General features: G+C 36.7%; 1 protein-coding gene across 1 annotated transcript in view; it reads left to right on the top strand.

The window, feature by feature from the left end:
- Positions 1-27,613, top strand: part of HGF (hepatocyte growth factor) — a 49,817-nt gene that overhangs the window by 5,964 nt on the left and 16,240 nt on the right. The window contains exons 2-9 of the mRNA XM_066184510.1: positions 1,543-1,663; positions 1,960-2,125; positions 6,792-6,904; positions 7,531-7,645; positions 11,737-11,879; positions 13,621-13,741; positions 18,461-18,579; positions 27,332-27,506. Of these exons, the coding sequence (XP_066040607.1) occupies positions 1,543-1,663; positions 1,960-2,125; positions 6,792-6,904; positions 7,531-7,645; positions 11,737-11,879; positions 13,621-13,741; positions 18,461-18,579; positions 27,332-27,506 (1,073 nt within the window). The remainder of the gene's footprint in view (positions 1-1,542; positions 1,664-1,959; positions 2,126-6,791; positions 6,905-7,530; positions 7,646-11,736; positions 11,880-13,620; positions 13,742-18,460; positions 18,580-27,331; positions 27,507-27,613) is intronic.

The raw sequence follows: 27,613 nt of genomic DNA on the forward strand, positions 1-27,613 counted from the left end.
ACAACCATTTCCAGTAACAGGATGTGGATCCTTAAGATGAGAACTTCATCATAACATTTCTCTAAGCAGTAGTTCATTTTGGGTGCATGTGCACTGCACAAATAGGAGGTTAAAAATGCTTGAGAGAGAAGATATGAGTCACTAACACTACACCAAAATTATTAGCATTTGATTTTTTATTCAAAAGCTTCTTCATATAGCAACATTATAATTAAAGGTAAATCTTTTTTTCTTATTTTTTTTGTGATTGGAATTAAAATTGTGAGTTGTTAGATGCTGGGGAGTAGCATAGATTACTTTCATCAGTTAAAGAAGAAAGAAAGGAGAATGGGGTGAAGATTATTTTATAGTGATGTTATAGCAGAGATATTCTGCTCCTTTGTTTTTTTTTGTTTTGTTTTTTTTTTTTTTTTTTAATATAAAGCTGAAGCTTGATGAGATCTAATGTAAATGTCTTTGTTATATTTCTAGGTGTCTTAGGGATAACTCACCACTGAGAGGTGTGATTTAGCTGAATCCAGTGAAAATGCGAACTCAGTGATGAGATGAGAGTTCTGCAAAGGGAACACCCCTAAGCCCTCTTTGGGTTTTCAGTATGTGGAGCTGTCAGTAACTCCTCCAGAGCCTCAGCTACTGTTATTCACAGTTATTCTGAGCTTCTGCAGAGTGCACTGAGAAAAACTGTACTGGCCTAAGTGCAATCTGCATGTGCATGAGGATCTGTTCAGAACATTGGGCAGAGGTTTTATCTATTGGAAAAACTCTGGTGAAATTTAATAAATTGAACCTGAGCATTTGTGTTCTATTATTGTTTTCAGAGTCTGTGGAGAAAAATGAAAGGACAGTGAATCCAGTTTCATGGAAATAAATTATGGAAAATACTATTTTCTACTTTTTAAACTAAGGAGGAATTTATTCACCCAACCTTACGTGGATAAGCCATCTAATCCAAAAAGATCATCTGGGATCTCTGAGTGAAATAGGAGAGATAGATCCACAGGGCAATTTATTCTGTCTATGTTACTCATCTGACAGAATAGGGACAGTTACTCTCCAGATGTGCTCATCTGCCTTCACAGACAATGGAGTGAGTAGCCTTCACTGGCAGACTGGTGTTCATGGAATGCAAAGTAAAAATATAAATAAAAAATGGAAGAATTCTGGGATTTTCTTGCATATGTCAAAGAGCTTTCCTCTTACACTTTAGCCAAACATCTCTAGCCAATCTTCTTCCCTCTATTTGATATCTCTTCCTCTGGGCCTTTCAATAGAGACATGTAAAAGAGATAATTGTGTTCATTTTTGCAGGAATCTTTGCAACACTGCAGACTGTTTCCATGCTATGGCCTCTGTTTGACCATATAATCTTTTCCGTAGGCTAAAAACTCTAGTTCAGTCACACTTAAACTGGACACAGCATTCACACTGAGTCTTCACTGGAGCAGCAAGAGGACAAATGATTATTTTGTGTCACTTCCAGAATCCATTTCTTTCATGATTTGTAATAAATACATTGTTTTAAGAACAGTTTTTTGCATTCAGGAAGTGATCCTCTTTCACTTGAGTTTTTCATGGAAATATTTACAAGGTCTCAGATTGGACATATTTATTGGACACATTTATATTGGACATATTTTGGAAGTTCTGAAAAAAATTGCAAAGGGTGAGAAACTTTCCTTTTACCTTTTTACAGCATTGTGCAAGTCATTATTTGAAATTAGTTTTGCTATATTTCTTACTATTTTGGTTTTATAAATGGAAATCACCATCTAAAATAATCAATTCTTCTGCGGTATATACTTAGACCCTGTTTTTGTGGGGTTCTCTATGCTTTAGGTACTGAAGATATTATAATTCTTAGAAAATATTACCCAAATCTAATGCCATTTTTATTCTTTGCATTCTTCTTTACAATGCTTCATTTTGTTGGTTTTTTGGGTTTTTTGCTTCTTTTTTTAGAGGGTAAAGGAAAAAAGAGAAATTCTCTTCATGACTTCAAAAAAACAGGAGAATTGATGCTCATTAAAGTAAACAAAACACTGGAAGTAAAAACGAAGCTGTTAAATACCACAGAGCAATGTGCAAAGAGATGCAGCAGGAACAAGGGCCTTTCCTTCACTTGCAAGTAAGTTATGTATCTCTTTTGTTTGTTTTATTCCCTCAGGAAACATGTATAACAGCCTTTGATCAAAGGTCTCTCTGTAATTGTCATCAGTGGTAGCTTGTACCAAGAACAAGCTAAAGATTGTGATTTTTGATTTCACTGATCTTGCTCTACCTGTCTAGAGAGTGTCAGTCTTTTCTGAGGCTTTTTCTGAGTTATCTGTTTTCTTATCTTGTCCAATCTCTAACCTTTTCCATAACATAGCTGAAAAAATGTACTCATGTTAAGATGCAGATGACTTGGGCTGCAATGTAGCATTAGGTGAACATTTCTGAGATTTTTATGTCTCTTATAAAATGGTTATTGTCACACATCACAGCTGCACTATTTCAGCACCACTTCAGGCCATATTCTCTATTCATTCTTTGCACATTACTCCTGCTGAAATCAACGAGAACCTCACACATGGAGCACAGATACAGCCACTGCTGAAGTTCACTGGCAAGTGCTGCGAATCTGATACCATGGAATCAAACCTGGGCTGTGGATAGCTATCCCTCAGCATCTGCTGTCTCTTAGAAACACATCACGCAGCTGATCGCTTGTCTGCCTTGTGCAGATTCTCGGTTATTTTTTTGGAGCAAATCGCTATCATTTTTTCTGATGTATTAGACTTATAAGATCCCCCTGGCCTTTCTTAGTCTAGACCATTAGCAATCATTGAAAGGCCATGAATGCAGGATCTTGGAGAGAGTGGATGACTTCTGTAGTGGTGAGTACTGGGCTAAAGCCTGAACTTGAAACATAAAACAGTTTTGACAATTGGTACAAATTGAAGCTGGACAAAAATGTTCTTCCTTGACAGAGAGGTTTCTCAACTGCAGTTAAATTCTTCCATAAGCCTTTAATCCCATTGTTGCAAGATCTTGTTTGTATCATTCTGTACTCTTTTTATATGTGTAAATAATAGAGTGGAGTTAACTTTTTTCAGATAGAAAATATTTTCCAGGCACTAATATTTTTCACATGGTACAAGCCATGTCTTTCCCTACTGGCAGAGCTTCCATTGATGTCATTGCCAAGAGGATCAGGTTGTCTTCAATACAGCAAGACACCCTTGAGTTCAGATGAGCAGCAACAAGGAGTATTGCAAAATTATTTATCACAGGATAAAACAAATTCAGTATAACACCAGGCAAACAACAATTCTGTATTCTAGCATCAGTTTAGGGAAACTTTCCCAAACCACCTGTAGTTGGTCTGAATCCTATCTTTGGTGTTATGAAAATAAAAAGCAAGTTAATGTATGTGTCTATTCTCTTTTATAATAAAATTAATCTTGAAACTCTCAGAATTTTAAAAATGTCTTCATGTTTAGTAGATTTTTTTTTTTTGAGACAGTGTCTGATGGATATCTTAAGGGGCAATTTCTTCTTCAGTGAATCAATACAACAACATAGAGGAGACATGAGGGACTTTTGAGAGTACAGCTTGGAAAAGCCCTGCTCACAGATAACAGAACGGCAATCTGTCATGCAGTTACTTTGCACTGAATATGGAGAAGAATTACAGATCCTGATGACTTACTCTCTGAATTCCTGTTTTCCCTGGCAGGCTTTTAGCATGGGAGGTGCTAAAAACCTGCTTTAGCAGTAGAGGTGTAGGTGATGGGGTCTTGCCTGTGCTATCACTATGCACTGAGTGCATGGGGTTTTCTTTTCTGGGTCTCAGAACTTTCTTGTGGTTTCTCTTTTGGCCCCATATGGATCCTTTTGTAGTGTGAACTGTTTTTTGATGCTACTGTAAACACACATTTTACATGTGTTCCATCTTAAAGGATCCAGTGTTAACTAATGTTTCCCTTTTATTCCTAGGATCTCAGTCTTTAACTTCATACCAGCACATGGTTACTATAAGGTGAAATTTGTTGCCAACTTAAATAAAAACCAGTTAGCTTCCTGCCTGCTATGGGAGCATTCTAAAATAAGAAGTAATACAAAATGACATTTTAAATGCTTGAAATATGAGACTTGAAATTTCCTATGTTTATTGACATTTTCATGGCTTGATTCTTATACTCCATATCCATGCAAGAGTTCTCCATCACTTAAGTCACAGAATGGATGTTTTATTTTCTGCATGCAAGCTTTATGTAAGAATTAAAAATTGAATTGTTTGTAACATAATTATTACAATAGCACTGGAAGCCACAACATCTGTGTCTGTGCACTGTGACGTACACAAGCAGGAACAGTGTTAGGTTTCTTTTTTGCCAGAAAGTGGTAAAAAGTAGCAGATTTCAGGCACTACAGACTTGTAAAAGTTCAGGTACTCCTTGTTTTCTGGAGGGGGGGAAATTAAGACAACTTTCTATTTCTTCATTATAAGTTTCTCTATCACTTTTAAGTAAATTTTGAGTATTTTATTGGTTAATCATTAGTCCTTGCTGGTTTTAACTCTAAGACTTTTTTGTTGAAGCTAATATATGTCACTTTTCAGAACAGATATTTTTTCTATTCCCTTGTTGTCGTGCTTGCACAGATCTGTTCATTTCCAGATGAATTACAAGATTCTTATCTGGCCTTGTTTCTTTTTCATAATATTATTCTTGAAATCCTCCATTAAAGAAACCCTTAGATTCACTGTGTTTTTGACTTCATAAATCTCTGTGCCTCTTTTTCTGCCTTCCCTATCAGTTTTATCAAGCTGCAGCCGTTGAACTGTTCTATTCCTTTGTTTCACCACCCTTGGCATTCCATTACACTCTCTGTTTTCCTACAGTCATCCTTGCAGTTTTTCCCACTACAATTCCTATGGATTAAAAAAAGTCACTATAGTTACTATTTTGTTTGCTATACAGGTGACTTTTGCAGATATGTTCCTTTCTTATTTGCAAAGTTGTCACTGTCTTATCCTTTGTTATCTGCTCGGAATTTCTGTGTTTACACAGGAAGGGATTTCAGTATAGAGAACAGAATTTCAGTACCTTATAAGAAAATCTACAGACTATCTCAGCACAAAGAGAAACAAAAAAAAAAAAATTGTTGTGGTCGGCTGTATCAGTAGAAGAAAGTCCAAGAATTTGCTCAAATGTGTTGATTTTGGAGGTATAAAAACCCTCCAGATTTGGGCCCAAGAAAAGATTGCTACAAACTTTTATATGCAGAAGTGATGGAAGCCAAACTGGAAAGAAACCAAAAGGCAACTGAAAGGCAAAAACTGGAAGAATAGTTTGTAAACAGTGCATTCTGCATTCCCTCTCTAGGAGGGAGGAGCGGAAACCAGAATGTAATTGGGAAGGCAGGAAAGGTCAAGGATATTTTTGTGAAGATGGAGTTAGAGGCACTTGGATATGCTCAAATTTGAGAATCAGCCAGAAGAGAACAGAAGGCTGCACAAGGGCAGAGGGATGAAGGTTAGCAGGTTGGAAACATTTGGAGTCAACAGAGTAGAGAGAGCAGTTGGATGAAAAATCTGTTTGGTGATGGGAACGATAATGAAGAAGATATCTGAAAGAGTGAAGACTGGGGAGATTGGATAGGATCTTGTAGCATTTTTAACTGAAGCCAGCAAGATCTCACACGGAAAGCTTGTGTGGTGAATTAAATGAAGATCAAGGAACGTTTTGTTGGAGGATGCAGTGCTGAAGAATATGGCAGAGCCAAAGTATGGATGAAGTGTAAGAAATCTGTGTGACTCTTGGATATTATCAAATAGTTGTTAAAATATCTTCTCAGATAAGAATGAAATATCTCAGAAAGTATGGGATGAATGACAAAAATTTAGATATTGTAGTTGGCTAGAGGAAATTATATCAGTTATTTGGTTCAAATGAAAAATTAAGGAAAAAACACCTATGGAGTTTTTTTTTCTTATTTTTTAAAACATTTCCTTAAGGGAATAACTGTTGACTCCTCCAAGGCAGTCAGCTGTGTTTTAAAAATCCTTTAAAATAATTTACCTATAGTTAAAGACTGTCATTTCAAAACGGTTATAGGAGAAGAAGGTCTGGATTTTTAATTTCAAGTATTGAAAGAAAGTATTTTTATTCTATGGATTTGTTTGTCTTTCTTACCCTCCCCCATATCTAGTCAATTCAGCACACATTGTACTCATTCCTAGAAAGCAGTTCAAAATAAGAGAAAAAAAAAAAGAAAACAAAAGTGAGCAAGGACAAACTTTAGGTACACTATCACAGTTTTTTTTATAAATAAAAATAAAAATAATTATATTTTTTAAACAGCTCTGTTGTTCTGGGAAAGAAAAAAGATTCCTTGTACTTGAGTTCTCCTCAATCCATCAGTGTGAGACACTTAACTATTTCAGAGGCATATTGTAAGCATAGCAAAGATGATGTTTTTCATCCCAGAGAGCAGCATAACTGAGGACACGAATGATGTCTCAGTCACATTTATCTAAGTTTTAAAATAAAGATCTTTAATGACAAGGGAACTCTTAGATTAGTGTGAACAACCAAACTGGTATTTAATGTAATGACCACATCAATTTAATTTCTTTGTTTCTTTGCTCTTGTCAGCACAGTTGTGGGTTTAAATAGTAATTTGGACTGTTTCTCTGACTTTCCCAGTAAAAATAAATCTGATGTCATTGCATGCTCCTTGGCAGGCCATGTGTCATTATTATAAACTACACAGAGATTTTTTTCTTATCCAGATTTTCTTTGCAGGGCCTTTGCTTATGACAGAGTTACAAAACGGTGCCATTGGTTATCCTTCAACAGCTTGACAAATGGTGTGAGAAAGAAGCAAGACCATGCGTTTGATCTGTATGAAAAGAAGGGTAACTGATTTATTTACTGATTTTATTTTTCCAGCTAGGGAAGGGAAAAAAACCCAAAACCCTGAGGTCAGTCACTGACTTTTTTGGCTGTAGGAACATCCTGGGCATGGATGCTTTCATGCATTTTGAAAGCTGCATCCTATAGGTTTATTTACACATATCCTGAGTTTGCTGTCATGCAAATTTGTCTATGTACTTGCTGTTGGTCAGTTTTCTAATCTACATATTTGCCTACCATCATACATACTAGTTTCAGTTTTGTACTTCAGTTTAATACTGAGCAGCTCAGTTGTATGAGTTGCCATTTATTACTTAATATTGCTCTTATTTACCTCGTTAATAAGTAGGATACTCAAGTCCTCAGACATGGAGTTTTGTTTAATCAGATACATTGGAAACATTTCCAGGATTTTTTGGGGCTCAAATAGTGATCAATACTTGGGAAAAAAAAAAAAAAGAAAAAAGAAAAAAAAAAAAGACAGCCATGTATGTCAAGAAATAAAAAGTATTTTGAAGAATTCAGTATGTAAAGTCTAATAAATATATTTTTATTTGAAAACAGATGATAAGCTTTAATTTTTTATACATTAACCAAATCTCTAATTTTTACTCTTTTATTTCAATAGATTATATCAGAAATTGTATCATTGGAAAAGGAGCAGACTATAAAGGAACAGTGTCTGTTACCAAAAGTGGTATCCAGTGTCAGGCCTGGAATTCAATGATCCCCCATGAGCACAGGTAAGAGTTCAGGAGCAAAGACAATGGGAATAGTGCCCAGACAGCTTCCATAAAGCATAAGAATTTATGAGAAAACTAACCTTAGACAATAAAATCTCTTGGGCATATTCTTGCCTTTCTCCAATAAATACCATTCTCCAAATCCCAGAAAATCCTTATCTTGGACTTTCTCCAAAGAGGTCTCTCCTAATGCCAGTCTGTGTGTCTGTATCTTTTTCTCTTCTATGTTGAGGTTCTTTTTTTAGCTGTTTACATCCTTTTGATCTTTTAGCTACTGGCAGAAACAAAACATCTGCATTATTTCAGCCCAGGGTCTGGAAGTTCATCACTGTTTTCTAATTGACTCCCAAGGAATGAGCAATTTTGAAAACCACATTATTAGGAAGCAGGGGATATTAGACCACCTATTTGCTTAGTGTATAATATTGTTAATATATTTTACATAGTCACTGTCAATTCTCTGTTATTTATAGAGTATGTGAAACTCTGTGGAGCACTTAGGCCAGGAAACAAATCCATGGAAAGGACTGAAGAGGCTTTTGAAATCCTTCCCTTCAGATCGTAGAAGCAATAACTAAAGACCAAGGGAGCATGTACAGGACTTATCATTTCAGATTAGGACCTGGTACAGTGAGAAACTGAGGCCAAACCTACACCTTGAGAGTAAATCCAGTTGAACTCTATTGGCTAAGGAAAAAGAGAAGAAAGCCAAAACCTGAAGCCAGTAAGAGTAATGGTAAAAACAGATTCATCCCTAACAAATATTCCCAGAAACCAGTAAAAGGACTACAAAGTACTGGTCTACTCTTTAACAACTTCTCTTTAAACATTTTTGTACTGGCTGTAACCACGCAGATAATAAAACTTTAAGAGACAAAAACAAAATGTCCTTCTACCCATAAGCTTACTATCCACATTGCTGCCTTTTGCTCCAGACTCCCAGGATCAGCAATTTGTTTGGGAGGAGCCAAACTGGAGATCTCTGGTGAAGAACTGGGCTCTGCACTGCTCAGTCCTGTCCTGACCAAAACAATCCAGTGTGCAAGAGGATATCTTGGAACAACATTAAAAGGCAAAGGATAGTTGAGTTCTGTCCTCTTATGATGTGTTACAAAGCTGAGCCTCAGGCTTGGACTTACTGGACTTGGCTCTTACAGTATAGACAGCAGTGTCTGCTTTTCAGTTTGGGACCAGACCTGCTCTTAACTGGGAGCATACCATAAATACCACCAGATCCCAAAGCAATGACTTCTTGAGACTCAACACCTTGGTGGATATCTTCATGTATCTTCATCTTTCAGAAATGGAAGAATTCTAAATCATTATAACCTAAGCAAAAATGAGCATTTATTCTATATAATATACATGTGACTTTATATAATTAGAGAAATGAAAGTGTCTGGATAGCACACATTATCACTAAATTGCATTTTAATACACAGCATACACAGTTTTATCACATACACAGTTTTATTCAATGCATTTGGACAGCCACTCTTCTATGTTGAATTTTATGAGAGTGACTCTTCTCCTGCCTTGTGCAATAAGTTTAGTTTTTAAAAGGTCACCGGATAAATGAGGTGGCTGCATGCTAATTTTGTTTTTCAACATCAGAAAATTTGGTTTCATCATCAGAGACATGAGGGAGGTGGGAAGGAGCAGACAGTAGTGGTGTGTTTGGAACTTATTAGTACAAAAGACTTAGCTTTTTAGGTCAGTTTTTCTCAACAGCTGATTATCACAAAGTGCCATTGGAAAATAAATCCCTTTTCAATATTAAAGGGAGAAATCTATTTTAATTATTTTTAGTTATATTTCTAGGATGAATTGAAATAACTTGAAACTTTAAATTTTTGCTTCAATCTAGCAAGTCACATTTTTATTTATTTGTATTCCATCAGAACACAGAGATTCCCAGCAAACCCCTGCTTTCTATTATTGTCATCTCTATCCCAGTACAGATTTTAAAAATCTTAGAGAGTTTTAGATTTAGAAATGCAGTGTAAAAAGGGCTCAAAGAGAAATGGTCAAGGAGCAGACCAGTGCTTCATAGACATTTGGTTAGTTTCCATGGCTTTTGTGTGGTTGAATCTGTTTTTACCATTACTCTTACTGGCTTCAGTTTTTGGATTTTTCTTCTTTTTTCCTTACCTAATGTAGATGGACTGAATCTAAATTTATGAGTGGCCCTTTTGTCCATTTCTGGGTAGAACTTTACTGCAACTCATATTTTTCTCTCTCAAGAATGTTGCTTCTGTACCCGTTTGAAGCCCTTTGTATATCTGACCCATCTTGCATCCCTAGTGCCACTCATTTAGACTTTTTTCTTTTTTTAATGCTCTTACAGCGTATCTGATGTAATTTGAGATGCCTTTTACCTATATTTTCTAATGAGCAGAAAAGTTAAATAGAATATTCTAATTTGCACTGACATACCACTTTAACACATATACAGGTTGGAATGTCCCATCAAAAATGTTTGCCTTGTGGCCTTTAGTTAAAAAAAAAGTTTAAAAGTTTAAGATACATTATAAAACTATAGAGGAAAAGAAGAAGCACCAATTTTATAGGCAGCACGAAATGACATAAAAATTAGTCTTCTCAAGCAACAAAATTAAAAAAAAACCCTTTGTGAAATGCTTCCACATTGCATTGACTAGAACCGCAATGTGATTAAAAAAGGTCTTTTTCACTTCAGTTAGTTCAAATATTTCATTAATGGGAATAAATGTCACATAGCAAAATTTTCTTCTCGTTTCTCTCTCTCAAAACACTCAAAATAAAATATTAGATATTTTCAGAATAAAAGGTGCATTATTTATGATACTTCCACTAAAGCTTAAATACTGATTAAAAAAAAGGAAAAAATTTTATAAATCTCAATAATTAAATAATTAAGTTCCGTTACAAATTTTATGTGATGCCCTGTGTAGTTAGCCCAGTATTGCAATTAACAAAAAAACCTTCATGGGGCAGATCTCTGATTTTAAGGTATTTTCTAACTCCAGGGATTTAGCTGCTGTTTAGCATCACTGCCATGTAACTGGTAGAGAGAACTATCACTGGATTTGTCTGCAGTGTGCAGCCTGAATGTGGTCATGAGCTGTTGGAGTGGCATTGAACAGACCAGCTCTGGAGTTGGGTTCCTTACTCTGGGGTTAACTGTTCCTTATTTTGTGGGGTAAATAAGCTAACATCACTTTTATGTGTAAATATTTATATATCGCTATATAATTTGTGTGTGTGTGTGTGTCACTGTGTACAACGTGGTTTCTCTAGGTTTAAGCACATACTTTTACAGATACCTGAGAAGAAAACACCTTGACCCTGGAAATTTCAAGTCAGCTGGGGTGCTGTTAAATATCTGAACATAGACAATGCATTTATGAGTGGGTCTGTAAGTAGCAGACCGTGAGGTGACAACAGTGGGGTTCGTGGCAGACCACAAAGGAAAAGCAGCTGAAATAGCATCTGGGGAAATCTCTTGTGCTGGAATGTAAATCAGTCCCTGGTTTCAGGCAGTGAAAGCTTCTCAGTGAGGTGTAGCACAGACTTGGTCACACTTGCATGCCTCTGATGATCAGTTCTTGCTGCTGCCTGACCAGGGATGCAAAGAGGTTTCTCTGCTTGTGGGTTTCACATAGTAGGTGAACTCTGAGCCCAGCTGGACCTGTTGTATGTGCCAACACCCACAGGAAAGACTGGCCTCACCTGAATGCAGACCCCATCATCCCCTGTGCACCCAGGGCTGCCGAAGGAGAGCACAGTGCAGGCTGGCAGGGAGTGTGTGACTGCCTCTGGCTCTGCCCTGGATAGTTGGCTCTTGAGAACTGAGGGATGGGAGTAAAACTCCCTAGAGCATGCTATGGGCTAGACAAATTGTCCCAGATTTAGGCCATTTAGGTTGAGTAATTCCAACCGAAGATGTGTATTTGTGTACGGACAGATATTTGGGTGTGTGCATTTGCTTAGGCAGGGTGGAGGGAGAAGGAAGCAGAAATGCGATTGTTTCTAACTGTTTGTAAAAATAGTATGATTAACCCCAACATTTGCATGCTCTTATACTGTAATGATTGTCATTTTAAAACTAGCTTTTTGCCTTCGAGCTATCGGGGAAAAGACCTGAGGGAAAACTACTGCCGAAACCCCCGAGGGGAAGAGGGAGGCCCTTGGTGCTTCACCACCAGTCCAGAGACTCGCCACGAAGTCTGTGACATCCCCCTCTGCTCAGAAGGTAACCCAGCACAGCTGCTGCAGAAAGCTGCCTCTGCTCTGCTGGCAGCAGCTGCATGGAGCTTCCAGCAATCATTTGGATTTAGAGAAAGAATAGGTGATTTCTAAGCGAGAGTAACTCACATAGCAAGAAAATAAGTTATTAGAGGAAGAGGAGATCTTGTGATGCTCCAGTATGCTGGAAGGTTTCAGGCTCAGCAGCTTTTTTCAAGTTATGGAGGAGCTTGAACAATGAAGTTGTGCTGATCATACAAATGTGACCCTTTTTTTTTGCTTGTCTAGTCCATACTGAATCCATTAGCAATTTCAGTATTACTATGTGATAAAATCATCTAGTGCCATTCCATGGTAAAATCAGCTTTTCATCTTCTTTTTGATGAAAATACAGATACTGGATTACAAAATGAAAGCTTAAGATAAGCATGCATTTTGTTTTTTGAATAAATGCTGTAAAGAAGTATAACTATTTGCAAATCCAACCCCATTTGACTTTCAAGTCACGGAATTTGAAAGACACTTTATAAGCACCATTGCATTTGTTGAATTTTAAGTTCTGTTAACCTCCAAACCAAGCTCTTATATCTTGCTAATCAGCCAATTCAGTTCCAGTCAATCAACCTATTTAAATTTTCAAGATAGGATGCCTTTAATTTTCCTGCTAATGTGTCACATGCAATAGCTGTGCTGTCCTTAGGAAAGGAAGAGAGGGAGGGAGGGAGACAGGGAGGGAGAGAGGAAGAGAAGGAGGAATAGAATCATTTACACAGAGCTTAAGAATTTGTTAAAAATCTATTAAAAGCTTTGTTAAATCCATTAAAAGGTTACCTATTTAAAGGTAAACTTATGTGAATTTCAAATGGATATTTGGCCTGGTGCTCACTTAAGAATGAAGACTTTTGTAGCTGATGTTTTGTGGTATCTGTAATTCCATAAAATGGAGTTTTCTAAATTATACTTCCTTATAATTACTCTAAGTAGGGACTACTTGAGAAGTTTGTCTAAGTTAATTCTGGTGAATTTGTTTTATGTTTTCTGACCTTTCATTCTAAATATGGTTCAACAATTCTTTCAAATTCCTTTGGTAACTTTTGCCCACTCTTCCTCCATGCCCCCTACTCACTGTCTCAAACCAGGACTGAAAATGTATCTTAGTTTAAGCTGCCAAAAACCATTATCATCAAAAAGATACAGTTGAAAGGGGTGGGTATATAAAGAGACACACTCCACTGCACTGAAGTTGGGATTCTGACAATATTCTGCACTTAAACTTGTCCTGTAATTATACTATGACTTAGAGTAATTTAGAAAAATAAATTGTGCTTAATAAATAATATCACCTTTAAAAAATACTTCTTCCTTAGCTATGTGTCTCTCTCTTACTAACCCAAAGACTGATAGGAACATGAATGCCTCTAGTAGCTCCCCTCTACCTGTTTCAAAACTGTGTCCTATAAAGTGATGTAACATTTAAGCATGTGGATTAATGCTAATGGATACAATTATGTTCCAAAGGACATTACACATACAAACCCAACAAAAAGATATGCTTTTTTATTATGCTCTTTATGTTGGTATCATATAAGAACAGGGATACGTTAAGGGGTATTTTTAATTGATTTCTTTGATGTTGGTTTGTTTCTTTTGGGGGGTTTTGAGGATTTTTTTGTTGGTTTTTAATTTTTTTTTTTTTTGTGGTATAAGTCATCAGTGTAATAAATTACTACTGTCTATATTTTTCCTAGTTGAATGCATGACCTGCAATGGAGAGAGCTATAGAGGGCCAATGGATCACACTGAGACAGGCAAGGAGTGTCAGCGCTGGGATCTTCAGAGACCACACAAGCACAAATTTCGTCCAGAGAGGTAACCTCTCCTCCCCCCCAGGCACGACCATGTGGTCATAATTTGAAAATTACACTCATTCTGGAACCAGTTGAGCAAAACTAGCATCAGCACAACTGAGATTTATGGACTTCACCAGTTTTAGATGTTTGGGCTCCTGGCCCATGGTGTAGGCTGGCTACTAACCTGATGGAGATGCAGTTCTGGTCACATCCCATGCCTGACTAGTGTACTAATGCTGCTACTGCTTTAATTGATCAAAAATTCTTCCCTAGATCGTTGACAGTAAATAAATAACTTCTGAGTATTTCTGTATATATTGATATCCAGCTGCAGTCAGTTTAAATACCTTAAAGTAATCACATAGTAAACAATGATTTAAAGTCATACATTTTTGTTAGATTTCTTAACACAATTAATAAATATAAACTTCCAGTATTGTCAAATCACAATATCCTCCTTTTTGCAATATTGAAGAGCTTTAAAGCTGTAGGTGACCTTGCATTGCAATCACACTTTAGTATCCAATTTGTTTGACCAAGTTTTTTGCCCACTATATGTGTTATTTCACCTTTGGAAAGGATTTAATCATTCTGTTTAGCATTTTATGAACATGGATTTCTTTATAAGGCTTTTTTTTCTTTTCTTTTTTTTTGATTTAGGCATTGATTCACAGTGCCAGAAGTTGAGTCAGAAACAGCAAAACAAATTTCATCCCTGTTAGGGTTTGTCCTATGGGCCAAATTCACCCAACTACAAAGGGTCATCTATAATACACACTTCTGAAATTACTGTGGGAGAGAGGGGGTGGGCAGGGGTTAGGCCACACAGGAGGGGGTCTCTGTTCATCTCAAACTGGGCTATTCTGGATTTTGGATTGACTCAATTTATATATTGTTTTGAATAAATTTAAACTGCCAGATGAAGACTGCAAGAATCAACAAAACCAGAATGATTAAGGCCTTCCCCTGAAAGTATCTTTTTATATGTTATAGTGTTTCACCAAATAAAACATTATTTTTATTCTAAGAAGTATGGGTACTGGTAGATTTTAGAAAGCCTGATTATTCAGCAAAATATTGAGGATCTGCAGTTTTGGACCTTCTGTGGTATAATCTGTTTTTTCCCTTGGCTTGGATGATCCGCTTCATGAATAATAGCAGGCTATCCCATTGTTCTGCCACAATAAATATTTTGTATTAGTAGAGTGGGACTGAAGATTATCTGTTTCTGAGTTTTGCCATGCACTTACTGTGCATTCTAGAATAAGTCACAGAAACAGTTTTATTCCTTGGGAGTGAAACATTTATAGAACTCCTGGGTACAAACAATAATAATTTTACTGTCAGGAGGAAATTTCTTTTTTTCCATTAATTTCTGATGGTTTGCAAAATGACTTTTCAGACTAACCACAGTCTTACGAACAATCGTGTTCCTCTTTGAAATAATTCCTTCTGAGAACATCTTCTTGAGAGTTTTCATACAGTAATAAAATGCTTTTTTATAAATCAAAAATCAACCCATCCAGACTGAACTGACATGTATGGGCTTTCAGAAGAGTAATGTAATCCAGCATCTTTCTGATATACTGATGTTAATTAACTCTGTGAACAGTCACTAAAAATAGCAACAATTATGCTTTGATCAAACCACATTTTTATAATGTTGAAGGTTTTGGTTGGCTGGGGGTTTTTTTCATAGTCATGTAAGTTGAAAATAAGAGAAAAGATCTGGAACAAATGACCTGTTAAAATAAAGCAGTCTCTAGAGACACTTCTAGTATATCATCCAGGTGTAATGTAAATAACCTGGAAACCAGGAAGGATTATCTGGACACATTTAGACCTATTTTCATTTAAGGCTTGATCAGTTGCAATGATGAAGAAAGGGAATAAAGATGGTAATCTTTCCAAATGCATCAGTCTACCTGCTGTTGGACAGTGGTTTTGGCTCAGGGTAAATACAACTCACTTTTCTGTCACCTCAATGAATTGTTCCACATTTACTCCCCTCAGAGATCAGTTACTGAAGATGTTTACTGTCTGCTTTGACATGATTGTAGTGAGCAGAATGAATCCCCCCAAACAGCTCCTGCATGGCCCATTTTTTAGCTATTAGTGGTTGCAGACTTATATTCTGAAACTCTGCTTCTCTTATGTACTTCTCAGGGGCACAGTTATGCCTCAGGATGGAGGGAAGGAAAATGTCTTGGGCACAGAGCAGCATAAGGGGGAAAAGTTTTTTGTGCTTTTTGTGCTTTTCTGCTCAAACATCCTGAGAAAATATTTATTACATGGAACGAAGTAGGGTTGAAGTGCATCACAGGAGGTGAATTACTGCAGATATCCTTTTATTAGTACCCTGACTTATGCCTCTTGCATGAAAATTTACTTTATAAAAAATCAAATTTCCAGTCTAACATGTCTTTGAAAAAAAGGGGGGAAAAGAAATATTGGTGAAGAGCTTTAGGTACTAAATTTCATTTTATCTCCATGAGAGCTGGAGATCAGCATCTGTCTCTTTAAAAAGAGTAGATTTTATTTCTTTGGGTAATAATCTCCTCCCTTTTCTCTAGATCCTGAGGTAAAACCATGATTTTGACACCAGATATGTATCCTGATGCTTCTTTTCAGTTCTGGCAGTGAAGTACAACTACTCTTGTTTCAAGGGGGGAAAAGCAGAAATTTGTAGAGTTCTGGAAGATGTCTGACACCTCAGGCTCTTTCTTAGGTCTAAGAAAGGAGTCTGTGCCCAAATGTACTGCGGAAGGAGGAGTGTGCACAACAAAGAGACAACTCTCAGGGAATCCTGCATGGGCTCCCTGTTGAATTATGTGGAACAGTTTGAAGCCCTATTATTTATCTTATTGCTAATATTTGTTTCTTAATGGTATTAGTTAGCCTTTCTTATAGCAATTGTTGCTTGTTGGGTGTGAAGGAAGACAGAAGCCTCCTTGAATACTGGGGGAAGAACCATTGACTGGGAAGTCTAGTTTTGCTCTAGAAGAGGACAAGAATATCTAGATAAGAATAAAAAGATATAGCTCACAGGCATTACTCCATCCCATGTAGGCACTCAAAGCTTGATCCTGTAAGAACGTCTCTACCTAGCTTTAAGTTTTAATTAATAACTTACCGCTTTTTGATATATTGTGGAACATGCTATATAATATTAAGAAGGGTGGAGCATTCAGTGAAAAGGCAGACATTTGTATTCTAGAACATGGATTCTTTACATCAAGAGCTGTTTCAAATGCTTTTTGTGAGCTGTGACTGGAGATATTTTGCAATTCCTGGACTCACCTTGGTTCTTGTGTGGTAAAATGCACTTTCCACGCTATTTGATGTGGACCGTATTCCACCGGCATCAAGGCTCACCACTGCACCTACTCGGAGGCCAAACCTATATTGTTTTCTGCTTTATTATTAGCCCATTAACTAATTTTTGGGAAATCTTTGGGCACAACTTGTTCTTTACAGTTTGTTTTAAACCAAGCAAAAACCAGCTGCTAGATCTGAAATTAGCATGCTCTTGACTGCATTGAATTTGCAGTTTGGTGAAGTTTCTCCTTGGTGGTTTTGGTGTCATTTTGGTTTTGGGGTGGGTTGGTGTTGGGTTGTTTTTTTTTTTTTTTTTTTTTAATTCTACTTAAATCTTATCCTTGTCCCTTGTATAGTTGAAGGAACCTGATTTTTTTCCTAAGAAGTGGGAGATCAAGTTGCAAATGAGTCAAAATTAGGTTGATCATTTGACAGAAAAAAGCATCCTAGCAAAAAAATACACTTGTAAATCATATTTTCCTTTGCTTGTGTGAAGCACATCTGCTTGCAGTTGTAAATAGATTCAAGTTCCCAGGTAGTTAACTTTATTGTTCTCTTGCATACTTTGCATGTTTCCCTCAGAGGCAAATCTACTTTTTCTTTCTTTTGCAAACATATTTCAATGAAACTGGAAGGACAAGACAATTTGTATTCACTAGAGAAAGAAAACCAAAACAACCGGATACTCTTATCTCCTTCAAGTTTACAGATGTTAGTATCCCATATTTATACAAAAAACCCTTTGTATCTTGGATGTCTGTCTGATCATCAGTGATGGCTGTAGGAATGTGGAAACATTTAAATATAACACAATAGCACAATAATATCGAGTCTTAATGAGATAAAGTGAGACGGAAGTTATTTCCTTATTTTATTCCTTCTTTCTCCCAATGCTTGAGATGAGGGCATGACCAAAAATGAGCTCTGTTACAGAAATGGAGCTATCATTACTAGCACAGCTACTCAAAATAGCTTCCAGTTTGAACTCAGGGCTGTGGCACTGAAGAACCTGTTTTCTTAATGAGTCCGGCATGGCAGGCAGTTTTTAGATAATCCGCATTTAATTGCTCTGTTTCAAAAAAATGAGTGGCTTCTATGTCTGGTCATCAGTTGACAGATGCAAGAGCAAGAGTTTAGCAATTAGTGGAGTTGGCCTATCCGTACCCTGTGCATTAGCACAGCAGGGAGTCCCCTCAGTGGAGGTCTGATTCTGCTGCAGATTTGGAAAGTGTTTATGTGTTATTAACTTTCTAACAGCGTTAAAAACGTGTTTGTATCCATCCTACAGGATCAGACCCAAGGTTAATAGGAACCGGTTCTTGTTTGCCTGTGCTGAAATCTGTCCTTTAAGTACCTTGTAGAAGGCAGTGCAGTGTTGCCAGGAAGACTTCCCTGACACGTTTCTCATTGTGGTTTGCAGATATCCTGACAAGGGCTTTGATGATAATTACTGCCGCAATCCTGATGGCAAACTGAGACCATGGTGCTACACTCTTGACCCTAACACCCCCTGGGAGTTCTGTGCAATTAAAACGTGTGGTGAGTTCAAGCAAAATTTATTACTTCCTTTTCCTTTCCAAAATCTGGACACAGATATTTCAAGCAGTGTAGGACCACCACTAGTTCATTCGTTTCCCTTCATTGGCTTTTAAAACATAGGTTTCAAAGGGGGTCTCCTATAAAAACTTTATATTTAATCTGGGCAGGAAAGAAGAGTTGTGTGTTATTTACCTCTGAAATATGTGTATATCTTATATACTGTATATTGCATTAAAATGCACGAAAATCAAGAACTAAAAGAGTGAGGCAACAAAATCATGAGAGTCTCATGTACAGTATTGGTTTGGCCCTGTTGGACGCTTGCATTATCATTTGAGAGTATCAAATATCATTTGGTGCACACTCACAATCCCTCCTCAGTGTCCTCTGCTAACAACTCTTCACTGCTTTGCAGTTCAAGGCCTTGAGTCCTGCACATTATTCACTCTTGTGCTGAAGAAAAAAATTATTAATTTCCTCATGGGTCTCTCTGTGTTATTCAGCACTCCATATCAAAGCAGTCCACAGGCAATGAATTTCTTTTCATGCATCAGCTACAAGATTGTGGCATTTGTTAACCACACTTTAGAGACACAGAATTGAATCAAAGTGTCATTAAGGTGTACAGTTATTGGATACTCACTTTGAGATGCTCTTGTTTAGCATTTTAGAGCTTCCTGCAGCATGTCTACAAAGCTCAGATCATTTTAACTTTGGTGTCACCTCTGACAGCTCTTTTTAACTGATAATTAGATGTCCTAAATGAGAAGTAAAGGGACAAGAAAAAGGTAAAACACTTGGACATTCCTTGAAAACTTGCACAAAGCAATTCTTCTAGACTTTCCTGGTCATACTGGGGCTGAGGCAGATGGTGGAATCAGTTTTGCTGAGAAACGCTTTTAATATTGGGATGGGTGACAGGGAAGAGGTAATAGCTCTGACATGAAACTTTATTTATGAGCAGCTGCTGCCTAAAGAGGGATTCTCCACCTTCACTTAGAATTCTTATCAAACAAATTATATCATGTTTTCTGCCTGAATCACCAGTAATTCAGAATTTTCTCTCCTTGGCTCTTCATAACTTAGGCCAGTTCTAATGTATTCGAGATTCAGTCTGGTCTAATCAATTTGTCTGTTTTTGAAATCCAAAGGTTGAGTAAGAATATTCTGTACCTCCCGATGTAGAGTAATTAATCTTACTCTATCTTATGTCATTGTAATTCCAGTACAAGGTAGTTAAATTATCAAAATTAGTCCACTGTTAAAAAGGCAAAGTTATTTTCATACTTTGGGCAATGTCTAATCAGGCTCTCCAGAGACAGAAGAAACTTGGCAGGATTACTGCTTGTTTTGGGTCAGGCAAACTTAAGTCACACCCACACTGAAAGTCTTACCTGTGAACTGCAGGAATAATTCATGTCTTTGTATCTAGACTTATTGATAATCTTCGATAAAGGGGTCTTTATCAAAGCTTGATAAAAGCTCAGACTTTCTTCTTTGTGAACACAGATTGCTTAGCTGTGCAACTGAATCATCTTCCAAGTTTTTAGTTACTCCATTAAGTAAGGAGCTGTTGCTTTGGATTTTTGGCCTGTGCTGGTTTGGGTTTTGTTTTGGTTTGTGGTTTGTTTTTTTTAAGTGAAACTGTGCTTCCTACACTTCTCCAATTTTTAGATAACGTATGAATCATGTGTAACATACTAGAACTGTTCTTTTCCCCTGGTAAATATATTACTATTATGAAAAAAAAATTATTCCTAAGTTACAGCTGACTGTTTTACAAATGCAACTTTTATGAACCTTTATCCTTTGGCATTTCCTGAGCTGATGTGTCAGTGTTCTGAGGATTCACATCTGGCTTTGTTGGTCACGTAAGCTTACGCCCCATGCAACTTCCAGTATCTACACTCTGGCCTCAGCCTTATAAAATAGTTGGGTGGGAGATATCCTGAAAACTACTATATTATCACCTTTGTCTTCCAGGTCATAGGAGAGCCCTGAACAAAATGTAAATATCAAAATGAAATTTAAAAAACCACAGTGCAACGATTTTAATATTGTGATGAAAGCCTTTTGTCTTATTTCTAGGCAAAAGTTCACTGAAGAAACTAGAAATTCTTTCCTTCAGTTAGAAACTATATTAAAATCAGTGGAAATTTCACATGTAAAACTGTATTTTCCTTGCAGAATACTGTGTGTCTTTTGAAATTAATAAGGCAATCTATATGAGAGAAAAATACAAAAGTAGTGGTCTTGAAATGCTAATCCAGTTGATATTTTCAAAGGGTTTTTCTCACAAGCATGTCACATGAACCTCTATGTAAAATGCAGTGGTGCTCCATGCTTTCCAGTGAGGGAATTTATTGCTGATGCTACTGTTAAATCACCATCTTGATGGCCAGAATACTAACAGAAAATATCAAAACCCTGTTTTCAGTTTTCTGGTTTTCTTGAGGCTCATAAAAAAACTGTTTTCCCACCTCCTAGCAGGGAGCCCAAAACACTTGGCTATTCTGGGTTTCAGTGGCTGCTCTGCGTTTCTGAAGCTGGGGCTGTTTGCAATCTCAGAACACTAAAAAGAGATCATGAGTTATAGGTCTTTATAGCTTTGTGGTTTGGATTCTCACACAGGTTTTTAATTCCTATGCTGAGGACTGTTTATTTAATTTACAAGAAATACTAATTAGGAAAAAATGCTTTGCAAATCCAAGTCCCTGGACTATATACAAAAATGTAGGTGTCCTCTCTTTGGGGAGTGACCACAAGGCAGCATAGTGCTTGTGGCTTTTGCTACATGTCGTGAGTGCTAGTGTGCTCTATAGCCAAAATGCTGACAACAGCTCATATACAAAATTTTCAGCAAAAAAGTTGGTGGAAGGAAGCGTTTAGAAAATAAATATGGTTTTAAGACTGAAGAGAGAGAGGGCATTGTAATTTTACTTCCAAGCACAGAATGCAGCATAAAACATTGTGGCTTACAGCCAAGGCTGTGAGAAAGAGATGACAGGAGCAATTAGGAATTAGAGATGGCTCAAGCTGCAAAAACTGGATTTGGATTAAGACTTTGGGGACCCCAGGACTGGTTTGAAGTTGCTCACATATGTGTCTGTGGTTTTGGCTTGAGACAATTTTTAGTTAGAAGAGAGGATAAAAGGACAACTAACAGCAATGAAGAAGTGTAGGATGAAATGAAGAAATGGAAGCAGTTCCAGCTAACATGAAAAAGGAAAATGACTGTTATTTTGGCATGAATGAGAACATTGACTACAGGGAAGACAAGAGTAGGGAATTTGTACTGCTAAAAAAAAAACCCAAAAAACAAAACAAAAAAAAAAAACAAAAAAAAAAAAACAAAAAAAAAAACCCAACAAAAAAAACAAACGGGTAGCAGCTCTTCTGTGGATGAGCTTTAGGAAGGTGCTGAGGCCCGTAAAGGAAGCTGTGTATATCAGTCATTTGAGAACTGCAGAGCTTTTGGGAATTACTTTGCTAAAGACAGTGTTTCACTGATGCTTATCTGACATCCAGCTAACCCAGATGCCTTTACTATGGATTTAGCCTTTGTCACCAGTAGTCACAGTCAGGGGCGACCAGAACCTGAAAAGCCTTGAGAAGATTCAGTGTAAGCCTTGGTTTGATGGGAAAGGATGAGTAATGAAACACCAAAACTGAGAATCTAGATCTAAAATGAACTGTGTTGTGCTCACAGCTTTTGGAAAAGCAAAAACCCGCCAATATGAAATTACTCATTTTTTAGAAACAGATTTCAACCAAACACATAGTTTTGATTAAAGAGTTATTTGTTGAATCATTGTATGTAAAGAAATTAAAATAAGACTCATTTAAGGTTAATATTTGTGTAAAATAAAGATGTTTATGTAAAGCAGGCAGTGAAAAGAGACTGATATTTAGTAGCTGATAAAGTGTTACCTTCCATCTTGCTTTACAAAGAGACAAAGAATAGGTCCAGTGTTTACTGTTTACGCAACAGTGTAATCCATATTTCCTCAAAAAGGGTCCTTCTCAAATCCTTTTCATCATTTTTAGGATAATTTGAAAGAGAAATATAAGAACTCTAAATGTGTGGAGATTTTTTTTTTTTAAATACACTTTAAATAAAAATTGTTTGAATATAAAGCCTTGTTGTAGACACTGGAACAGCGTGGAAAGATCTGTCTGTGCTCATGGACAAATTAATTGTATGTGTGAAGGTTTCAGGTGACAATGAGTTCTTCACTACTGTGATTCTTGAGCTTGGCTATAATTGCTTTCTTCGCTTTCCCATATGTTTTTACTGAAAAAAAAGCAAAACACTGAAAATCAGTGGGTTTTTTCTTCCATTCTTATACTGTGTCATGGTAGTACAGTACATTCTTGTACTGTACCTTGAAGTAAATGTAGAAAGGAAGGAGCTGCCACTAAACTAGTGCCCAGAACTGTAAGTGCCATTGCTAAAGGAAGGGATGCCTGAAAGCAGTGTAACTGAGCGGGAGCAGCTTCAAAACATCACTCAGCTTTCTTACTAACATTTGCAGAACTGCATGGATCACGTTTAGAATCAACTTTTAAAATTGTTTTGTTTTGTTACAAATCAGGGCACATTCTCCTTCTGTAGACACTGTAGAAGAGACATTTGCATGAATATAAGCAAGAACTGGTATTTTCCTCATGATATAATTTAGGACTCTGCTTCTTTTCCAATTATGTATTTTTCCACAAATACATAGGCTGTATTATCATGAAAGAAGACAAATTCTCCAGCAAAATCTCCACCTTCTTTCTAAGTCGGTATGATTCTCACCATTGACATAAAATCTGTGCAGGATTTTCTTCTGGGTCATTGGGATTAAAGTCAGAAATAGCTGGTTACTTCAGCTGTCAAATGACTCAAGGCCCCTGCTGATTCCCTCATGCTGGCGTTGCTGTGAGAACCAGAATTGAGAAGACTGTCTGTGGCTTTACACATAAGGCTCTGGATAGTGTTTCATCTTTTTACTTAAGCACCTATGAATGCATGAGCTGGCCTGTATTAATAAAAGTTATGTATTTTGAAGTATCAAAAAAGGAGGGTTTTATGAAAATAAAAGGATATCCTTGCATTATTGCCCCTTGGTTGGGGACTTTAGTGTGAACATGTGAAGGTAGAAATACTGCTAATGGAAAATCCCCACATGTGGCTGTCTGAATTACATATTTAATCTTAGTCATCCAGAATTTAAAAAAGAAAAAAAAAACTCCACAAAGTTCAAAAGTAGGAAAATGCTGCTAACAATTACCAAATTCCTCTGTTCATAATGAACTTTCCTACAGGAGTAAGAAGTGAAACTTAATCCATAAATGATAAATAGTTGTCTTTTATAAGGTGGTAGTTTGTGTGATGTTTCTTTAACAGTATTTTTAATCTCAGTTCAGAACTAAAAAATTGTGAATTGAAGCAAAAAACCCCTAGGAACTTCCAATATGAAATATTAGTAAGTACTGCAAAGTAAGGATTGCTTGTTGATTTTAAATGAATCTAACTAAATTCAGATTGTCTTCCTCATTGGAACAATCTCTTGGGTTTTCAGATCTTAATTTATATTTTAGACGATTTACTGGGATAAGGATGGCAATTTAATTTTATAGATTTTGATCCTGATCTTGATCTTGATTTTACCTTGTAAGAGAACAGTGAGTGTGGTCTTAGGGCTCTTTCACCAATGCTCTGCACATCTGATGCCCATGCTCAGAGTTATTAAATTTGGTATATGGGTGATGAGTAATTAGCCTCAACAACAAGACCCGTACTGAATGGAGATGACTATGTAAGTTGTAGGCTTGGGCAGCCTGGGCACTTAGTTTGGCAAGTGCTGTATAACCTGCAGTGTCTGGTGAGGCAGGCACTGCTCCTCAAGCTCTTGCCTGTTCCTGTGCATATCCAGCCCAACTTTCATTAACAGGAATAGGGAGACTGTTCCCATCATGCCTGTTTGTGGAATCGGCAGATGAATAAAGGATTTCTCAAGCCTTTATTGGTAAGTTTTGAGCTTTCTGTGAGACTCAATAGCCACAATGGGAATTGGTTCTGAGGGCAGAAGCCCTCAGAATTTCAGAACTAAATTTCAGAAATATTTTGAAGTCTCATTTTTCGTGTTTCAAAATTAGGCATTTGTAGTATATGCAGGTGGTACAGCAAGAAGAATTTGGGGAAGGTTTTGACAACCTTTTGGAACAATGAAATTGCTTTATTAGTGAAATAAGAATATTTTAGTGATCCCTCATTACTAGAATTCCTATTGAGAGCTGCCACAAAGTAGTAGGAGATAATCACATTGCAGATTTTGAAATACTTTCTCTTAGTCATTATAAAGCAAGTCTTTCCAGAAGTGGCTTGGCTGTGCAAGTATTCATGACAATGTGAAAGTTAAGTTCTTTAGATTGTATATTTTGGCATGGCCAAGTTGTAAAATCTCCTCTACAGGTAGAGGTCACTGTCCAGACACGTACATCTGCAGATGTACAAGAAGGAATGCTCTTCCAAATTACTGTGGCCTTGCTTAAATTAATTGATACATTACTTATTTCATTTCAGGCATGTGATTAAAAAAAAAATGCAACAAAAAACAAATAAACCAACAAACAAAACCAAAAAAACCAAAAAACAACATTCCAACATAATGATATATAAACACCAACCAAATTACTTTTTCTTTAGCATGACTGAGTACAAAGTAGATGCTGTATACACTTCATAAAAGTTGAAAGAGCAATTTTTTGTGTAGAGATAAGGTCTTTGCAACTGCTTATGTTAGACTGATTTTTTTTTTTTTTTGTACACTATTAGTATTTAAGAAGACTTTGCTAGAGTTCATGGAGTACGTAGTGTTACGGAGTTTTAATTTATTAATTTACTAAGGAAATATTATGAAGCCAGGGTGTATGCTGAAATTTATCATCTTAGGGAGCTCTTCTCCCCTGCATCCCCCCCCAGGTTTTTCCTCAGATCTCTTTCATTTGTATAAAAGAAAAGCATGTATTTTTGAAAAAGATTAATGTGTATTTGAATGTGACATAGCGATGCTCACTATAATCAGCTTAGAAGCTATTTTAGAGTATAACTCCATTTGGTTTCATATATTATTTATAATGGAAAACACAAATATTGCAGCTATTTATTACTATAAGTTGTATGAATTCATCTTTTTGTAATCTAATTATTTTAAAAGTGATGTATAAAGACTAAATATACAGCAACTAGCTGCAAGACTGTTTGATGAGTCCCCCAGAAAGAGTGCAGTTGTCAGCCTGCAGAAACCTCCTTGTGATACTTCCAGTGCCATATCCTTTTGACTTTGGAATGAGCTTCTAACTCAATATCCCACTGAAACAGGACAACATTTGCCTTGGAAAGGAGGGACAGGAAATGAATTTGACCATGAGACACTTGATTTAAAAACATCAACCAGATGAAGAGCAAAAGGGATGCATGGATAAATGCATAATTCAACTGCACTACTTGATGTTATCATCTGACAGGGAAATGATCTTTAACGTCAAAGATCAGTCAGCAAATCAGCCAAAACCATCTGTTATGACATTTGGTTTCCTTGGGATCCATATTTTCTCAGAGTTCATGGAACTGGCTCAAGTTGCCAGGAGTGAACTATATTATGAGTAACACAAATACTATTCTATTCATTGGACCATTTGAAGAAAACTAATTAAGGAACGTTGTTAACATACTTTTTGCTGGCAACTAATACTTTAAAGATAATTAATAAAATTAGTCTTGTAAACAATAGCAATTGCCAACAGATATGTGGTTACTTTTTAAATATTGTATTGGGAACTTTTGAGGATATTGCAGAAGAGTTACTCTTACTGCAGTGTATTTAGTTTTGTACTACTTTGTATATATCTGATGCAATATCTGTGCCATTAATTTTCAATTATGAAAATTGCATAAGAAATAAAAAGAGACTTTAAAGTTATGTGAATGAGTCATTTAAAAACCACTGTTTTTCTGAATTTAGTTCAAGACAGCCCACACCAGGGTGAGTGCAGAGTATATCAACATCTGTAAGAGATCTTGAGTCTGATGAATTTGTTAGTCTTTAAAACATTTTTCTCTCTGTAGAGAATACTGATCTTTGATTTCAAAAGCTGGGATTTTTTTTTTTCTTCTTTTAACCATATGAGGCATAAAAAACCTCCAAAAAACAAACCTTCGCAAAGAATTTAGCACATTAACCTATAATAGGATCTATATTTTTTAAATTATTTTTTATCTGCATCTTTTTCTCCTGTGACCTGATATTCTGGGAATTCTTTAAAGAAACCCTATTGTATTTTAATCCTGCAAATATGTGTTACCATGTTTAACTGTGTGCATGTGGGTGGTCACTCAGTTTTTTAAAGCTGAGGGAATCGTATTTGCTGAACTTGAAAGAGTAACCGGGAATATCTTCTAACCTCTAATGTACAGCATTGGTCAGGTGTCTCACGCAAGAAAAATATTGCACCCTTTCCATGCAAGCAGATAAACTAGCATAAAGTCTGGCACTTATTTTGATTTTGGATTTTTGGTGGATGCTGTAAATGTGAAGAGGAGAAAATTATGCTATAATCACATTGGCAATTTCACCAAAGAACAGCAATTACCATGTTTTGAGCATCATGTAATCCATGACTCCATCAGTAACGCAGAGTTCAAACCTGACATCCTGAGCCATTCTTAAGAGAATGAAAGAGCACTTCTTGTCTGGGTCTGCAGAGGAAAGCTCCCTGAACAGCACAGAGGCGGCAGCCGAGACCACGACGTGCATTCGCGGGCAGGGCGAGGGCTACCGCGGCACCGTCAGCACCATATGGAGTGGAATCCCGTGCCAGAGGTGGGACTCCCAGTTCCCTCACCAGCACAACATCACCCCTGAGAACTTCAAATGCAAGTGAGTAGAGACATGTGCGTATTGTTACTGCAGTGAGAAAAGGGTTGAGTTTTACTGTGTTTAACAGTTTGTGCCACTGGAGCAGACCTTGGGCCCTTGTCCCTGCC

This window comes from Chamaea fasciata, unplaced genomic scaffold, assembly GCF_029207755.1.
Source record: "Chamaea fasciata isolate MVZ Bird 193981 ecotype frontalis unplaced genomic scaffold, bChaFas1.0.hap1 SCAF_5, whole genome shotgun sequence".
NCBI lineage: Eukaryota > Metazoa > Chordata > Aves > Passeriformes > Sylviidae > Chamaea > Chamaea fasciata.